The 17,686-nt window shown below is 44.4% G+C and overlaps 6 protein-coding genes across 6 annotated transcripts; 4 read left to right on the plus strand and 2 right to left on the minus strand.

The window, feature by feature from the left end:
• Positions 1–226: 226 nt before the first annotated feature.
• On the minus strand, positions 227–1,816 carry V865_007818 (uncharacterized protein; the record flags this gene model as incomplete). The annotated part of the gene is made up of 4 exons (XM_066231560.1): positions 227–977; positions 1,101–1,228; positions 1,395–1,613; positions 1,742–1,816. The coding sequence occupies 4 exons, from the start codon at positions 1,814–1,816 to the stop codon at positions 227–229; spliced, it is 1,173 nt and encodes a 390-aa protein (XP_066087657.1).
• Positions 1,817–3,617: 1,801 nt separating this feature from the next.
• On the plus strand, positions 3,618–5,710 carry V865_007819 (protein disulfide-isomerase domain; the record flags this gene model as incomplete). Its single annotated transcript, XM_066231561.1, has 8 exons — positions 3,618–3,757; positions 3,887–3,900; positions 3,964–3,982; positions 4,045–4,248; positions 4,323–4,391; positions 4,512–5,251; positions 5,320–5,383; positions 5,452–5,710. The coding sequence occupies 8 exons, from the start codon at positions 3,618–3,620 to the stop codon at positions 5,708–5,710; spliced, it is 1,509 nt and encodes a 502-aa protein (XP_066087658.1).
• A 1,248-nt stretch (positions 5,711–6,958) lies between these two features.
• On the plus strand, positions 6,959–8,805 carry V865_007820 (uncharacterized protein; the record flags this gene model as incomplete). The annotated part of the gene is made up of 6 exons (XM_066231562.1): positions 6,959–6,997; positions 7,055–7,225; positions 7,542–8,050; positions 8,134–8,156; positions 8,425–8,587; positions 8,700–8,805. The coding sequence occupies 6 exons, from the start codon at positions 6,959–6,961 to the stop codon at positions 8,803–8,805; spliced, it is 1,011 nt and encodes a 336-aa protein (XP_066087659.1).
• Positions 8,806–9,531: 726 nt separating this feature from the next.
• On the plus strand, positions 9,532–10,617 carry V865_007821 (uncharacterized protein; the record flags this gene model as incomplete). The annotated part of the gene is made up of 4 exons (XM_066231563.1): positions 9,532–9,648; positions 10,008–10,051; positions 10,166–10,351; positions 10,575–10,617. 4 exons carry the CDS (start codon positions 9,532–9,534, stop codon positions 10,615–10,617), a joined length of 390 nt encoding a protein of 129 aa, XP_066087660.1.
• Positions 10,618–12,712: 2,095 nt separating this feature from the next.
• V865_007822 (uncharacterized protein) lies at positions 12,713–14,282 on the plus strand (the record flags this gene model as incomplete). Its single annotated transcript, XM_066231564.1, has 6 exons — positions 12,713–12,840; positions 12,919–13,213; positions 13,331–13,712; positions 13,773–13,821; positions 13,900–14,049; positions 14,129–14,282. The coding sequence occupies 6 exons, from the start codon at positions 12,713–12,715 to the stop codon at positions 14,280–14,282; spliced, it is 1,158 nt and encodes a 385-aa protein (XP_066087661.1).
• A 607-nt stretch (positions 14,283–14,889) lies between these two features.
• V865_007823 (uncharacterized protein) lies at positions 14,890–17,044 on the minus strand (the record flags this gene model as incomplete). The annotated part of the gene is made up of 6 exons (XM_066231565.1): positions 14,890–15,064; positions 15,203–15,464; positions 15,561–15,765; positions 15,831–16,100; positions 16,183–16,844; positions 16,966–17,044. 6 exons carry the CDS (start codon positions 17,042–17,044, stop codon positions 14,890–14,892), a joined length of 1,653 nt encoding a protein of 550 aa, XP_066087662.1.
• Positions 17,045–17,686: the final 642 nt, after the last annotated feature.

The following is a 17,686-nucleotide window of genomic DNA, read 5'->3' on the forward strand; positions in this document are numbered from 1 at the left end:
ATCTCGTATCATTTGGTAGATCCCAATCGTCATCATGCCCCGTGCCTGATCATGGGCCGATCATCAAATCATTCCTATCCCGCATCCAGCAGAAGATGAAAGCCAAGATGTGAACTAAGCTATATCATGGCATTGATTATACTGTCCGTATCTATACAAGTACAAGTACAACAAGTAACTCGACCCAAAAGCGTCCATATACCTTCTATATCCCATGTATATGCATCTACTTCCCATTTTTCTCATCGATATCATCTTCCATCTCCATCGACAACCTCCTCGGCGAACCCATAGAGAAGGGCGGGAAGTACTGCTGTCCAACCATATCCATCGGTGTAAAAGGTGACGGTATCGTATCTCCCGTCCTTGAAGATCCAGTTCCAGATTCAGATCCATGAGATCTATCCACTTGTACGTTAACGTTGACAGCTCTAACTCCGAATGGTGTTGATCCCTGATATCCCTCCACATGATAATCCAACGCTGTCTGAGCCAGACCATCAGGTAACCTATCTCTCCCATCTTCGTCTTTACCATCTGTATCATCTACAGCCGTATCTGGGGTTTGAGGGGCGGTGGGTGATCTAGAATTGATAGTGAAAACAATTGATAAAGCATATAATTCAGTGATTGATTCGAGCAATATCCAAAATACGTTGTTCTTCGTTCGATGTGCTGCAGGAGATGCAAGGAAGATTATACACATTGTAGCTCCAACTATGTGAGTGAGTAAGACAGTCTCCATAGTGAGAGCAATCATCTTCCGGACTAGATGTCGAGTAGAATAAAAGACACTGTTCCGTCTTGCTTGTCTGAATCGCCATATGAGTAGAAGAGTGATGGTTCCATCTGTAAATGCCGATAAACCCATCCAGGTGATAGCGACGATTTGAGAGGGAACACCGATAGTGCGCTGTTTGAAGAGTTGAGAGGGGACGAAGGGGTTGTCGGACCATATGTGGGCGGTTACAGCGAGGCTATAGAAGGTAGAACAGAGACAGTGAATTTAGCTTCGAGATCTCACAAAAGTGTTATGATCAGATTATAGAATGAGTAAAGTGGTAGAATGCGGATCGTGAGTGTGAAGGAATATCACTCACGCTATACCACATGCAAATGTTATAGTAGCTAAGATCGAAGTCGCCCAGATCATCCAAGGTTTCTTACCAGTCAACAACCATGCTCTTCTTCCGAAATACAACTGTGCGGTAAATGCCATGAGGGGGATCTATGGTATACCCAATACACAATACAAGTCAGCGTGAGCTTTTCGTTATGAGCATTATCAGGTCACTGAGATGAAGTCGTTCATACTCTCCATAAGTCATGTGGTCCATCTTGATCTCCAAGAACGACTCTTGATAGTCCATAAAGTGTGGAATGGTCAAACTCACCAAACCATCCTGAAAACTCAATGGCCACCAGAACGTCCCCCATATTTTCTTATCTTCAATCCCATTCACATAATACTGGTGACTCGAAAGCAATATGATGATAATTTGCAATGTACTGAGAAGGAATATCCAGCAGACTAATAATTTCGTTCTGAGCGGATCTCGATGATGGGAGAAGTATCGGATGACTTGAGATATGTGGACACCGTATAATGCGAGCTACGAAAGTAGGGTATCAGCATATGTCTTTGGTAGGGAAACACATCTCATAGATGTTTCGCATGTGATAGCGTCGTTGCTTGAGCGACTCTGTAGAAATTGCAAATGCGAGGAAGTAAAACACTCACAGCTAGATATGATCCGAGGAGATAACCCGTAGGCATCACGGGGTATGGATTATTACTCTGATTTATCTCTTCCATCGTCGGTCAGGACCATGTGTCATATCATCGGTATCGGTGTTGGTATTGGTATCCGTATTGTATAGGTGTTCGTGTTTAAGATATGTGATAGACACCGAGGTAAGACTTGATTGAATTGAACACAATTTTTGAAACTGAAGATGATATTGATATTCAATGTTGTACGTCGATGAGGTAGTATGCTAAAGGGATGTTTCATCGATATCTATATTTATATATCCCTCAATTCACTTTACTTCAATTCAGTTCAATGCCAAAATCGAAACAGGGACAAGTGATCACAGATCACGAATCACGAGGAAGATCCGATCATCTTCAATGAGGCGTTTGGCGCTCCTAAAAAAGTCATAATCCACAATTAACTCATAGTACTGTACCTAAGCCATGGCGAGGCGAGGGGTGAACCTGAAGATACTGTAGGGCCAATGTTAGATCCGCGTGGTCATGGAGATTTCCTCTGTCTCTGCCTGTGGCCATGCATGTCGAGTTGGACGTGAGGTGATTCCAGGTCTTATCCATCCCATGTCGATCCTACTTCAATCCGCAAGTAGTAATTTCATACTAACACAACAGGGTGAGCACGCGTCTGTGTAATGAACCAGGAGAAAGGAAGAAGAGAAAAGAAAAGGCACAGACAGACAGACATGAACCCTTCCGGGATCTACATGGCTTTTCCTGAACCCTTAATTTTCGGCACATGGTATTGTGGATGAGCAAGAACACTCGGAGCTCGTATTTCGCAACCAAATGCTAGATATAGATACTTTGATCCAGAGCCACCATGAAGCCTTGCCGGATCGGCGTTGGGGAATGATGAATCCCTGTCAGAAGATCGTTCCTGTCATGTCTCGGCTCATAAGCAGACCATGTCATGCCATGGAATTTCACGCAGACGTAGATGGCTTCTTCGGGAGAGTCGTACATTGTTGAACTAACGTCAAGGACCATTCGCTACCGAACAACATCACCAAGTGCGCTAAGTTGTAAACACAGGTGAGACAAAATAGCAGGACCAAGTCCGGAGTACCGATAAGCTCCGTGCATGTACTTAGTCAATTGTTCGAAAATAAATTTCACATTGACAGGAATGTGTACACTACTCGAGTACAGGACAGGGACGACAAACTACCCCTCTCGGTTGATCGACATTGTTTCGGCACGAGATCATTGTCCGGTCCATTATTCGAACAAAACCATGTCTGTCACTCAAGTGGAGATGCTGTGCTGTATGCCACTTGATCGCATCGCTTGGTACTGACTGTACCCAGGAGCATTGCAACGTGCAAGTCAACATATGCTGCAGCGGTCTCCCTGGTCATCAGGAAGAGCCTAGTATGCTTCGACAAAGTTCACATTCGGACTAATAAGTGTGATTTGAGTTAGATAGCCGGGTGTCCGGTCATGGACGATAGCATGCGGACTGATTGTACTGCTTTGTCGGATAGTGTAGTCTTCGATCTCGAGCATCCTTGCATAGCTGTGAGATTGATGGATATGGAATGATCTGCATGTATGAGTATGCGTGAAATCCTACGGTGGGAAGCACGTGTACCCTGAGGTAAGTTAATAGAACATCGTGACAAACCTTGTAACTGTATGGTGATATGGTGATAATTATCGCGTCGACGTGGAGCTTGCCACCACCACCACCAATATTTACTGCTGATTCATCCATTTCCATCTGGATGTATAAATAAATACCTTTGATTCTCATTTTAATCTTTCATTCATTCATCCATCTATCTCTTGTTAGGTTCCCTCCCTCTTGCTCATCCAGTTGGAGAAAGACGACATACCCAAAATGAAGATCTCATCAGGATTAACACTCGCTCTCGCCGCTCTACTCCCTGCTTTGACCTCGGTTGTAGCTTCAGACGTACTGGACCTAGCGGAAGATACCTTCAAAGGTGAAGTCTTCGGGGAAGATCTGGCTTTGGTAGAGTGAGTATAAATCCCCTTCTATCTAAACTCTACGTAGTCATGAGCTATCGCAATAAGAAGTTTCACCTATGGCCCTGACCATCGTGAGGAAGGATTAAGCTGACTGTTGATCTTCGCTTTCGAAAACAGATTCTTCGCTCCTTGTATGTCAGATTCCCTCTAACTCATCTAAAACGCGATATACTAACGTCCATCTTCTCCTTCAGGGTGTGGACACTGTAAGAAGTAAGTTCATCCTCTTTGCTCTATTCCATCCGACCTATCTTTGCTAAACCTCCGTCACCCAGCCTCGCACCTCATTACGAAGAAGCAGCCACCGAACTTCAAAAGAAGGGAATCAAGCTCGCCAAAGTAGATTGCACGGAGCAAGCCAACTTGTGTCAAGAGTATGGTGTGAACGGTTACCCCACACTCAAAGTGTTCAGGAATGGTACTCCCACGGATTATACTGGTCCTAGGAAAGCTGATGGGATAATCAGTTATATGATCAAGTGAGTTCGATTCACCTTACTTCCAAAGATAATCATGTTTGTACTGATGATGATCGACACTTGTGCTCGGATAGACAATCATTACCTGCCGTCTCAGAGGTCACTTCTGACTCCCATGCTGAATTTATCAAGTCTGATAAAGTGTGAGTAGGGTGTTTCTACTAGCTGACCGGTCAAGAAGGGATACGCCTTCTCATCTTCAATTATATGTGAATGCGCAAGGTCCCAAAGACGGCAGTGCTAACTTTCTTTCTCCCTCACAGCGTTCTGGTCGCTTACGGTGATGCCTCTCACCCCGTCCCATCCGCCTACTCGCAATACGCCAACACCGCCCGAGATTCTTACCTCTTCGGTCAATTCACCGAATCATCTTTACCTTCCATCCCCGAATCACCTTCTCTCCCAGCTATCGTCCTCTACAAATCATTCGACGAGGGATACTCCATCTTCCCCGCTTCAGAACTTGCCAACCTCGAAGTAAGCGCTTTAACCGAATTCGTCAAGACCAACTCCGTCCCATTATTCGACGAGATCTCACCTGAGAATTTCGGTACCTATGCCGAACAAGGTCTACCCATCGCATATTTGTTTGCTGATCCTTCCGAAGCCGAGTCGAGGGACAAGCTTGTAGAGGAATTGAAACCTTTAGCAAAGGAGTTGAAGGGTAAAGTCAACTTTGTCTATATCGACGCGGTGAAATTCATAGATCACGGTAAATCCTTGAACCTCCCTGGCGATCAATGGCCAGCATTCGTCATTCAAGATTTAGCTGCACAAACCAAATACCCTCTACAGGAAAAGGAAGTTTCAGCTAAAGGTATCAAATCGTTCTTGGATAAATTCGTTAAAGGTGAAATTCAACCTTCCATCAAGTCTGCTCCCATCCCCGAAAAACAAGATGAACCAGTTTACAAGCTCGTCGCGGACGATTGGGAGAATGTATTTGGTGATTTGGATAAAGACGTGTTTGCTGAGTTCTATGCTCCATGGTGTGGACATTGTCGTGAGTATTTAAAGACTCATTCTACCCCTGGTATAATGGTTCGCTAATAATGATATATGTGTTGATAGAACGACTCGCTCCTATCTGGGATACTTTGGCTGAAAAATACGCTACCAACTCTAACATTGTCATGTGAGTGTATATACATTTAGTGGGATTCATAGCGAGGATGAATACTGATCAGTCAATTGCGAATATAGCGCTCAAATGGACGCTACCGAGAACGATATCCCTCCAGCTGCACCATTCAAAGTACAAGGTTTCCCCACTCTCAAATTCCGTGCGGCCGGTTCATCCGAGTTTATCGACTATAACGGTGATCGAAGCTTAGATTCGTTGGTCGAGTTTGTCGAGACTCACAGGAAGTCTACCGGTGGTGAAGGTGGTGCTGGTGGGTCAGGAGATGTGGATGAGGAAGTTTGGGAGGATGAGGATGCTCCTGAGCATGATGAGCTTTAAGTGGGGATGAGTGTGTGTGTATGCTCTTTTACATTGCTGCAGAGTGAGAACATCACAGGTATGCATGATTATACTATTATACGATTACACGATCACAGTATAAAAGTATTCGATGACTGAGGATGACTGTACTCTTGCAATGTCATGTACTGATGGGATATGATGTAATCACCCCAACCTAACCTCGTGTATCCGTGTATTCGTGTATTCGTACTCACATGTATATTTAACACCATCATCAACTCATCCTTCCTTGTCTTTCTTCTGCCTTCGCTCTCTTCACCAGCAACCATCAAACACATATCAACCATGTGAGTTACCCTGCTACTATAAACCCCATGTACTGATCCCAACTGGTGTCTTAGCATGAGAGACAAGTGGAAGAAGAAGAGGCAAAGGAAATTGAGACTGAAGAGAAGGAAGATGAAGGCTAGGTCGAGGTGGGTAATGATATCACTATACATGTGATCAAAATATGAGCTGATGAACCTTGCGTCGATAGATAATCGACGCAGGTTGACATCGATATCGACACCCACATCTACACCCTCCTCACCAACATCGAGACCCATTCTGATAGTATGACATGAGCTGAAGAATCCTTAATAAGATCGACGAGAGTGAAAAGGGAGAGTATAAGAGGATAGTTGCATATATGAGAGACGACCTGAGACGATATTTGATCAAGTGATGATAGTATCCTGATGACATGTATGTTGTATATAGTATGAACCTCATCATGGTCGATATCTCAACCTCACCCATATTAAGCAATACGATGATCGCCAATTGATTGAGGGAATGAGCGTTGTATTGCAAGCTATCACCTTACCCCACTGCCCTCTTTTGATCTCCTATCTGCATTCTTAGCTATCATCTACTCTCAACCCCTCATGACCATCATCAATCATGTATGTATATCATCATGGGATTGACTTGGTGGACGGGGGTGGTCATGCAAAGTGGAGGTGGTCCGTTCCTTAAGTCAACAACCAACTGAATAAACAAATTCGCCCGTCTTGCCTCCTTCCTTATCAACTACTGCTCTCTGCCGTGTACTGTGGAAATCGTCTGCGAGAAAGCTGGACAAAGTCAGATATTTCTCTATCGACTTCAACATGGTGCGTCCAGTCTTTCCTTCTGTTCAGTCCATTCCGTTGATTTGCTCAACTAATATGATATCCCGTGTATTCTATAGCCCTCTTTAGATGTGAGTGATATCTGCATCATACGAAGAAAAGAGTCATAATGTCGTCGACCGTCACCTACTACCTAGAGGGATATTTAGTCATCTTTGTCTTCAAGAGACAACGCTAACTGCTCTCTCTCTCTCTCTTCTTGTAGACACCCGATGCGAAACGACATAAGCCCAACACCAACGCCAAGAGCGGCTCAGCACTGGGATCAGCTTTGAAGAAGAAATCACCTCCTGGACCGGTGTACGAGAAAGGGATAGAGTATTGGGATGGGGTGGACGCTAGTGTGAATGGTGTGTTGGGTGGATATGGCGAAGGGGTGAGTGGATCGTCGATCTCTTCTTCAAAAATCATCGCTGGCGAAAAGGCCCAGGAAAGAATTTCCTGAGCATATATAGTGGTGGAAGGATCAAATTATGATGGGAGGGGAATGATAGGATAGATGTTGTTGAGGAGATGCTTCCTCATCACGATTATGGTCATAATCGCCTTTGTCGAGATGAGTAGGATATCCCATCAATCTGGATTCTCTCTCCCTGCTCGGCACTGTACATCATCAAAACGACTATGCCCTGTTGATCGCAAAACCTGATAATAATTCAAGCTAATCTTTTCTGCCAATTGGCCCACCACAGCCCGTTCCGCACATCGAACAACTCTCATCCCGGCTCCTCCTCCTCTCTCTTATCCCATCACTATCACCATTCGCCAACCCACTCACCCCTTCGCCGACACTCAAACCTCTTCCAGCCCATCGACGGACCGTGCTGGACGTAGGAGCAGGTATAGGTCGAGTCAGCCGTCATGTCCTCTTACCCTTATTTGACGATGTGGTATTGTTAGAACCGGTCGATAAGTTCGTTAGGGAGGGGTATAGAGCAGCTTCAAGTGGAGAATGGAGGGATCTCCCCGCACAAAATGGAGAAGATGAAGAACAGAACCGAAGGCTGGATCAACAGCGAAACGATATCAAAGGTAGTAAAGGGAGAGGGAAGAGAGTGAGATTCGTCAAGAGGGGACTACAGAATTTGGATCCCAAGTATCCGGTCGACGAACAAGCTGAGGAAATTGGGTTGGTCTCTTCTCCCAAAAGTGAGATCAATGGAGAGGGAGGATGTATGGAAGATGAGGTGCTTTATGATGTGTGAGTTTCATTATATGACAATTGACCATGACAGAACAAAGGAGATTGCATTTGGGTGCTTATCTACTATGATGGCCTGATAGGATATGGTGTCAATGGTGTTTAGGTGAGTCCTTCCGTACCCCGATCAAGCTTAGCGGATTTGCAACAAGCGTTCTGTGGACTGGCATTCTGTATATCATCGGTCTTTGGAAAGGATGAGGATGATTACTTCATACTCTGTGTGGTGTATATCATTCAAGCCCCTGAGGGACACAAGCCAAGACAAGGTTGTTGCCATGGAGAATCGATAAATTGAATTAGAGTACCCGAGTAGTAAAATAAGATATAATAGCTAATGCTATCTATCTTGACCCTTCTTCCTTATCTACCAGGCCACATGAACCATGAAGATCTAGTGAACTTCCTTCGAAAGGCCAAGAAAGCTCTGAGAGAAGGTGAAGATCACTATATATTCGTTAAAGAGAATTGCTGCGATGATGCTCCCGGTGGAGTAGGTCAGGAATTCTTGGATGAAGAGGATTCAAGTTTGACTAGGTGAGTTGATAATAGTACATACACATGTGTACTCAACAACGACAGGGCAGGACAGTTTAGAGACCTTGTATCGAATATACATGCTGATATTTCATCTTATCGTGTTAACTAGATCACACCAGAAATGGGTGGACTGTTTCATCGAAGCTGGATTGACAGTGAAGAGAGAGGAAATCCAACAGGGTATGCCTGATGAATTGTTCGTGGTCAAAACGTAAGTCTGTCATTCATCAGTCATGAGTATCTAGCTGCTTGACGTAAATCCTTTTGCTGATATCGTTGTACCATTCTTTAGTTGGGCTCTTCAGTAGAGCAAATATCATTCACACACTAGGAGTTTTGCCGAGTTAATCGCGACCTGCAGAGGGTACAGGAGAGTACGACAGGAGAGTACGAGGGTATACTTGACGTGAGCAAAGGTCTTATAGGACCTGTATGATATGCATCGATAATTATTCATGGGTATGAACATACAAGACTTGTATGAGATGAACGGGGAGAATCAGTTGAGGCGCGTATGTCGGTGATAAGATGAGCGGCCCTTACAGCCGATAGCTGGTCTCCCTCCCTCTTTCGAGTGCCACACTCCCGATCACCGCGGAATGACTGGGTGTTGTTATGTATGCATAGTGCCACTTTATCGTTTGGTATGGTGGTTGTGCTGTATGGTTGTATGCTGGTACGCTGCTCTCCTGCTCTCCACCACTGCCCGATTTCAAAGGTTTTCTGCAAATTTATCATCGGAATCCTCTTCTTCATCCTTCAAGGTATAACATCCTCAAGTTCGGTACGTTCAACCCCAAGGGCAGAAGGAGATAGGTGCTGATCATAGGAATACCCCATTCTTTCATCCAATCACTCATCTTCATCGGTCCATCAACTCCCAATCGAAAAACTTTACCTTCATCCCTTCATACACAACCCCATCATATCCAACAGCCAAAATGCCTGCCCACATCCCCATCGTGAAAAAGCGAACAAAGACCTTCAAGAGGCATCAATCCGACCGATACCACGGTGTCAAGGAATCATGGAGAAAGCCAAAGGGTATCGATAACAGAGTGGGTATCTGGTTCTTGTTTCGAGGTCGGGATTGGTGTACAGGAATTGGGAAATTGCTCTGCAAGTGGAAGCGGAAGTGGATATGATAGGACTGTGATTGGAAGATGATGGATATTGGATATTGGTTGGATGGTGTGAATATACGTTGGATAGATTGAAGGAGGTAGAAGGATCGGGAGATGGAAAGACGATGATTCTGATTTAGAAGATATGGGCTAGAGAGATCTACCTCTGTTGTCTTGATCATGATCATCGTACAACTATCGTCAGCCCCTGGTCAAGGAAATGAAGAGATTATACGACTCGAACGATCGTTAGGGTTAGAATTATATCACTGACAAATCATTCATCTCAATAGGTCCGAAGAAGATTCAAGGGACAACTCCCCATGCCCAAGATCGGGTAAGTGTTTTCTTTTCTGTTTCTTACCATCACCTTCCAACAGCATGATATTGTTGTTCTTAATCATTGAATCACAAAATCGAAAACTTTCGCTTATGCTTTAATTTTTCACAGTTACGGTTCCAACAAAAAGACCAAGCACCTCTTACCATCCGGCCACAAGGAACTCTTGGTCCACAACTTGTCCGAACTCGAACTCTTGCTCATGCACTCTGGTAAATACGCCGCCTCGATCGCTCACGGTGTATCAAGCAAGAAGAGGGTAGAGATCGTTGCTAGAGCCAAGGTTTTGGGTGTCAAGTGAGTGTTGTGTCTCTTTGCAGTGCATGGACATGAGAAGAAGGGAGTGGTTTGATGGTAGATCACGATGATCTACCGGAGATGCTCTGAGGGATCTCTCCTTTCTACGAGGCCAGTTCTAGCTGGCTAGAACGGTCTTCCTCGAGAATCACTATATTTGTGATAGTCATCAGATACGCCTTCGTTTGATCCATACGCTGATATCGTTTTCTCTCATTCGTAGGATCACCAACCCTAACGCTAAACTCAGAACCGAGGAAGCTTAGATATTATGACTCTGACCTCCCCCAATCCTTATATACTATCATCATCATTTCCTTTGGGCTAGTTTTGCAGAAGCGGAAAAGAGAGATGTATGATTTTGCATGACCAACCAATCTACCGAACGAATCTTATCGCGCGAACTGGTACTGATGGTGTGGAGTTTGGACTGATGGAGATCAAAAGACTGGTAAACATCTAGCAAATGTTGTCCAGTTCATCGCAGACCTGAACGGTGTGGGATACGCATCTGCTGACGTGTGCTTCTTTCTGTATCGGATCACTCAGCTGCGTAACAGAAGTTTGCTGAAGTGGTGCTATACGACTTGTATCCGTCTCGATCGCATCTGACTTTAACGGAAGATACCATCATTGATCTCACTGAAAAAGCTTTGTCCCATTCTTCTCATTCACAACAGACTTTACTTAAGAAGAATAGTTACTACTGCAGCGAGATAACATCATGGCCCATCCTGCAGCATCGTCAATTGATTGTTCTCAGAGTGTCTGGTCTCGGTATCCTCGATTCGATGCTAGTGTAGAATACTCACTTAGAAATCCGTCCACTTTTCAAATGACCAGCTTAACTTGGATGCTTGGTTCATGAACTAGTTGTACTGCACGCGTATTGCATCCGCTGTGATAGGGGAATCATAGTCGATCCTACAGTTATCATAGTCATCTTCTGCATTCTCATCTTCCCGATGAGTGTTGATCTGTCCACCCAGCAGTGAAATAATGGATCATCGTGAAACAATACCTCGTTGCCAATCCAGTGGAGATCGATCGCGGCGTACAACAGATATTCATCTTTTTCCCTTCCTTCCTTCATCAACCACAAGCATTATCAGAACACTCCTACTTCGCATAAACAACTTGTATCTGTGATATCTATACTCATACGGTCATTTGCGATCCTTGACCTGTAAATCATAGTAATGACAAGAGCTACAGGTGATGTATATTTCTTTTTCACAATGGACTTATCGTCAGATTGAAAGGTCAGGTGAGACAACGATGCGATGCAAATACCGAGCACATCGATCGGTCGAACAGATCATTGTACAGTACACCTTTCACAAGCACATGCGAGGGTTCCAATCCGACATATGCGACTGACCATTGGAATATGTACAGTACGAGCAGCTCACACAAAGCCCAGTAAGGTTTCATCGGAATCCGATACCCCGGACCCGGAGCTTCCCCGTTTCTTTTAGCATGATTCCTTATCTCTCAGATTCAATTCTTGAACAGGCCAATCAACGATTGGCACTCTACGAATAAATTACAGGCATCGGTCTCTTGAGAAACGCTTGGCTTCGGCTTCGGCTTTGGTTGTGGCTTTGGCTTATAGCGGGAAGCCCAACTGCGATACTGCCATACTTTTTGGGGTGCAAGTGATGACAACCACAACCACTCTCTCTCTCTCTTTGAGTGTGTGTTAATTAACATTACTCTCTCTCTTCGTCGTTCCTGGTAAGCGCCCCGCCCCGATCTATCTGAACTTACCATTCTTCAGATTCTGGCCTTCTCCTTATTCTTCAATACCTTTCACCAACCAAACGCTTGACACCGTCGACTTGTCATCAATCATATATCCTAATGCGTCCAACAATAGTAGAGAGCACCTCTTTTTTGTACTTTCCCTAACATTCAATGAAGCCTCGTGTATATCCTCTCTGGTCTCTGGGATATGATAGGTTGATCACCATAGATAGGTCTTATCAGTAAGTGCAAGTACGGGTAAGTTACGAGCATAGAAACTAGCGCTCATACGTTCGGGTGGATAGTACGGGTAATGTGTCTGGCCAGTTCTGCCCACCGTAGGCTAACCCAGATCGGATCGGATTCCTACCGCTATCTTCGGGCTCTTAACCGCCAAGAAAGGAATGTTCTCAGGAAGTTTAGATAAGGATTCATCAGTCTATGCTGAGCTCAGCTAAGGTCGCAGAAGAGGAAATGGTATATACAGAGAGCAGAGGATATCAGGAAGAGATACCGAAATGAACAAACTTCATCTAATCCCTCTCTTCCTCATCTCTTCATCTGCTCACCACCTGCCCTGAACTGAACTGAAGTATCGATCCGTGATCCATCGAGATGTTGAAGAACTTGTTGGCCCTCGGTGCACTATGTGCATCAGTTATTTCCGCTTCGCCCGTCACGGTGAAAAGGGATGATTTCGGATTGGAATGGATCTCTAAAGACTCTTCTTTACCCAAGGTTGTGTAAGTAGGCACCCTATCGCTCTTTATCCAGATCCAATGCCAATATGACAGTGATACTGACTACTTGTTTTTGTATAGCCTCTACAACACTGGAGGTACAATCGTCTCCACCTCCAACTACTCAACAATCGACAACGTAAATTACGGTTCTGGACCTCGTGTGTTGCCCGAATACCTGATCGGCAACTACAGTGTCATCCTTGAAAAAGCCCAAATCGCCATTGTCGACATGTCCAAGGCTGGTGGTTCATCCAACTTGAACTCGACCTTGTACTTCAACGTCTCGAGGGCCGCCAACGAGCACTTGTGTTCTGAGGGAAGTGATATTGACGGAGCTGTTATGTTCCATGGTACTAACACTGAAGAAGATACTGTGAGTATACTGGCATTCTTTCGCTCATCCTTCCTGAGTTTGAGCTATACCACTACATCATACGATTTACTCCATCATCATAAAATGACAACTAATGTTCTTTTGAATTCCTAACAGTTCTTCGGTGTCGACCTTACCTTAAACTGTTCCAAGCCATTCGTAGCTACCGGAGCTATGCGACCAGAATCGTACATCTCCAACGACGGTCCCTCGAACTTCTACCAAGCCGTCGCGGTCGCTTCTGATCCCAAGGCAAGAGACAGAGGAGCTCTGGTTGTGTTCAACGATAGGATCTCATCTGCCTTCTACACTATCAAGACCAACGGTAACACCCCCGATACCTTCAAGGCTTTGGAACAAGGTAATCTAGGTGCGATGTTGGGTGGTCAACCATATTGGTTCTTCACTCCTTCTTACCCTGTTGCCAGGTATCACTTTGATATTTCCAGTATGGAGAGTGGAGAGGATTTACCTCATGTAGTAGTATTGTTCGGTTCTCGTGAGTTCAAATGATTATAACCTGATGATAGGGATTCATTGCTGATTCATTTGATTGTAGAGGGCTTCGATACTTCTCTCATGTACGCAGCAATAGCCAACGGTGCCAAGTGAGTTGAAAACCAAATCAATCTGAAGTTCCCAGAAATCAGGAACTGACAGTCATACTGTATCTCTTGTTGCTACAGGGGAATCGTCATCATGGGTGCAGGTGCAGGTCAACTATCAACCGCAGCAGCTACCGTCGCTGGTGAACTCAAAGCTCAAGGTGTCCCAGTCGTAGCTTCCCTTAGACCGGTCACCGGTGCTTCCCCACCTAAACCATATGAACAAAACTAGTACGTACTCAATAAGACCACTTACAGTGAACTTTCGCTATTCGTTGTTCGTTCGCCAGCTGATATGTCGTGGTCATAGTATCTCATCAGGATACATGCAAGCTGGTAAAGCGCGAATCCAACTACAACTGTGTCTCGCCACTGGTATGGGCTGGGAAGGGTGTAGGGATGTCTTTGAGAAAGATATGAGAGAGGTTATTTACAACGACTCTACTGAGTACTACTTTTCATAAATCTTAATCTGGAAACCAAAATAATCTTGAATCCGTAAAGACGCCTTATATGGTACGAATGGACAATTGGTAAGTAATGGGAAAGAAAGGAAGCATAACATAAGGATACAACTAGAATAACAAAATAATAAGATTATAATCATAATCTATATAATACACTCATTTGAATTCGGAAAAGAGGGAATTGGGAAAAGATAATAGACCTCGTTATAATCATCATATGTCCTTGTATAGGTATCAAATCTATGCAAAAGATATCTATACAAGCTCGTTCGAGACCCGCGTATACATAGACGGTTCGGCATTGAATGGGCATAGAACAATATCATCACGTCGATCTTATCAGTCACCGTTTCATTTCCTTGACTCATTTGCAGTATTGCGAGATGAATTGTTCAAATCTGAAATCAAGATACATTTCGCATCTCATCATTTTGTTCGGTTAACAGTATTTTAAGTTTTACTCTGACTCTGGGACTAACGACCTGTTGAAAATTAGTTGCAAAGGATATATAAAAAACACTTTTCCGATCTATCATTTAAGGTTGTGATTATTGCTTCGAACTACAGCATATCAGAGAGAATGATGGATACCCAACATCCCTGTCTAATTAACGAGAGCCTCGCCATCCTCTTCTTGACCCTTGACTACGTATTGACCATCATCACCTGGGAAAATGTCAACGGAATATCCTGTTTCCGGGTCGATAGCGATCTTCATGGGAGGGCCATTGAAATAGACTAGACCTTCAAGTTCGGACCATGTCGGTTTATCGTATAGCCTGCGAAACACAAGATAATTGAAAATTCAGTATATCTTGTGTCTATGACTTTGGACTGCATAGCAAGATTGACCGTGATAATTGTTAGAACGGAAGTTGAGTTGGGTTGGGCTGGGATATTATGTGATGTCAACTCACTCATAGATTCCTACTCTGATCTTCCACAATTCGATTTTCCCACTCTCTCCCACAGCCTTGGCGTCCCCAAGCTTCTCATCCAACCAGAACTCCACCCGCTGGTCGTTCTCTACAGCCTTAACCAGGTGGTTAGGCTCGATGATAGGTACTGAATCCTTGAAGATGTGCGCGTTGGTCGCTCGATCATTTGCGACCATCTGGTCGAACATTGTGAGTTCGTTGAGGTCTTCCTCGGGATCTGATGCAAGCGAAGGGTTGTATACTAAAAATTCAGCCAATTGACCAAGTCAGCTTACTGCATTGCACAACCACAGGAATAAGAATGTTGTAGATTGACAGACGAAGTATCATCACTCACCCTCATCATTTTGCAATTCACCCATTTCAACGGCCTTCTTCACGTCGACAAGCAGCTTTTCAAACTTCCAGATCGGTTCTCCACTGTCAAGGTCTTCTGGAGTTTCTTCAATTTGGAATAACAATCCATTATGGTAGATCGCTTCGGGTATACCCTCTTTGAACAACGTACGGACGATCATCTTGTCATTGATCACTTGGTCAGGCTAAGTATGAAGAATATCCATTAGTAATTACTTCATGGAAACCGTTTCGTTATTACAGGACTCACGTTTTCAGCTTCCCAGAACTTGATTGTCAAGTTTCCAGTACCATTCCAAACTTCTTCCTCGCCCCATCCGATGATAGCGAATCGGGCTTTTGTCCAAGTTTCAGTTTCAGCCATGGGTGAGCTGGGAGTTTCAGCGTTGATCTTCTGGACTTCCTCTGGTGTAAAGCCTTCTTCTGGTGTTCCAGATCCGTCTGAGCTGGAAAGGTAGGTAGAGGGGATCGAAGAATCGTCGATCTCCGAAGCTGTACTGGTGGAATCAACAATCTTAGGCTAGTAGATCCACGATGTCGTCAGCTGTGTTATCTGTCTATTTCAAGGGAATGGACAAAGTCGAAGTACAAGGTAGGCTCACATCACTCCATTTACCATCCGGGCTCAGATCCATGACGATCTTCTCACCCTCCCCAATTTGACCCAACATCTGACTCAAGGCATCCATGATAGTCTGACCGTCCAATCCGGAAGATCGATCCTTTCCATCACGTACATCTACTTTACCTTCAAGTTGAGTTCCGATATCGACTTTTGACTCCTCCTTTTCCCCTTTGTCAAATAAGTCTTGAGCTGCATGTTTGTCCTCGCGAAGTTTATCAAGAGCTTTATCGTATTCTCCTCCAGCACCTGCGATTGCGCCTTGGGGTGAAGAAGAAGAAGGTGGTGTTCTAGCCAAGGCAGTCAAGGAGGTACCGAATGATCTTGCTTCTCTGGTAGATCTAGTAGATCTAGTAGATCTGGATAAATTAGATCCAGCATCGAACAAAAGACGTTTAGTGGGGTTGAAACCTGTTCCCCTTCGAGCGGAGAGGGCAATACTGCCTGATCCAATAAGTAAAACCATTGTAGTAGTTAAGATAGGATGAGATGTACAGTAAGTGGATAAGCTTTGTAAGAATGTTGAAGAAGCGCCGTCGATGAAACCTTTATTGTAGATTGATTGAAAGAGAGCTTTGGTCAAAGGGTGGGTAGGGTGTGGTGTGGGTTTGGGTTCGGAATCTGATGGGAGTCGAGGTTTGTCTGGAAGAAACGTAGGCCGTCAGCTATAGCTATACTCCGAGGGATACGTGATGTGGAGAGGGAGGCTCACGATACAGGTTGGAGTGATATTCTCGACAAGACTGTGAACTGAGAGACTCACCTTGTTGTTGTTCAGCCTGGTGTTGTTCCTCGTTACTAAGATATAAGGTATCACCAAACGATTCGAGGTATCTGGGCATATACCAAGTTATGGCACAGTGATTGGTGTATATATAATGAGACGTATGACACAAAGTAAATCCAGATGAGAGGGATTGGAAGATCCGATGAGAAGAGGACTTCCAAGCTATAGTCTTATATATCTTTTCGCTATGAGATGTACACTTCACTTCACAATCCAATCATCCCCATTGTCAGTTCCCACTGATGTCCGAGCGGAGGGAAGGTACCTCCCATTCTACCTCTCTTAATGCACTTGTTCATTTGAGCTGGATCCGCAATGTCATCTGACATGGGAGGGGGAAGGGGTAAAAGTATCATGTCGAGCAGAGGTCAATACGTAGGAACATGAGCAGATGAAAGAAGAGAGAACAAATAAAAGATGAAAATCCATCCATCATCGAGATAATAAGAGTCGGATTCAGGCACCGAAGGGGGAAATGTCAGATAACCATGTATAACAAATACCATCTTAACATCGTATTGTCATGCATCACAACAGCATATCATGCATGAGAAGTGAGGATCAAGCTATCTACAACCGAGGAGGACAACAATACCGTACGATACTTACATATATATAACAGGGGAAGGGGTGTACAACGGGGTGGGGGACATGAAGAGAGACAAGCCATCAGGTTAGGACAAAAACAAAAAGAAAT

This window comes from Kwoniella europaea, chromosome 2 (assembly GCF_036810445.1).
Source record: "Kwoniella europaea PYCC6329 chromosome 2, complete sequence".
NCBI lineage: Eukaryota > Fungi > Basidiomycota > Tremellomycetes > Tremellales > Cryptococcaceae > Kwoniella > Kwoniella europaea.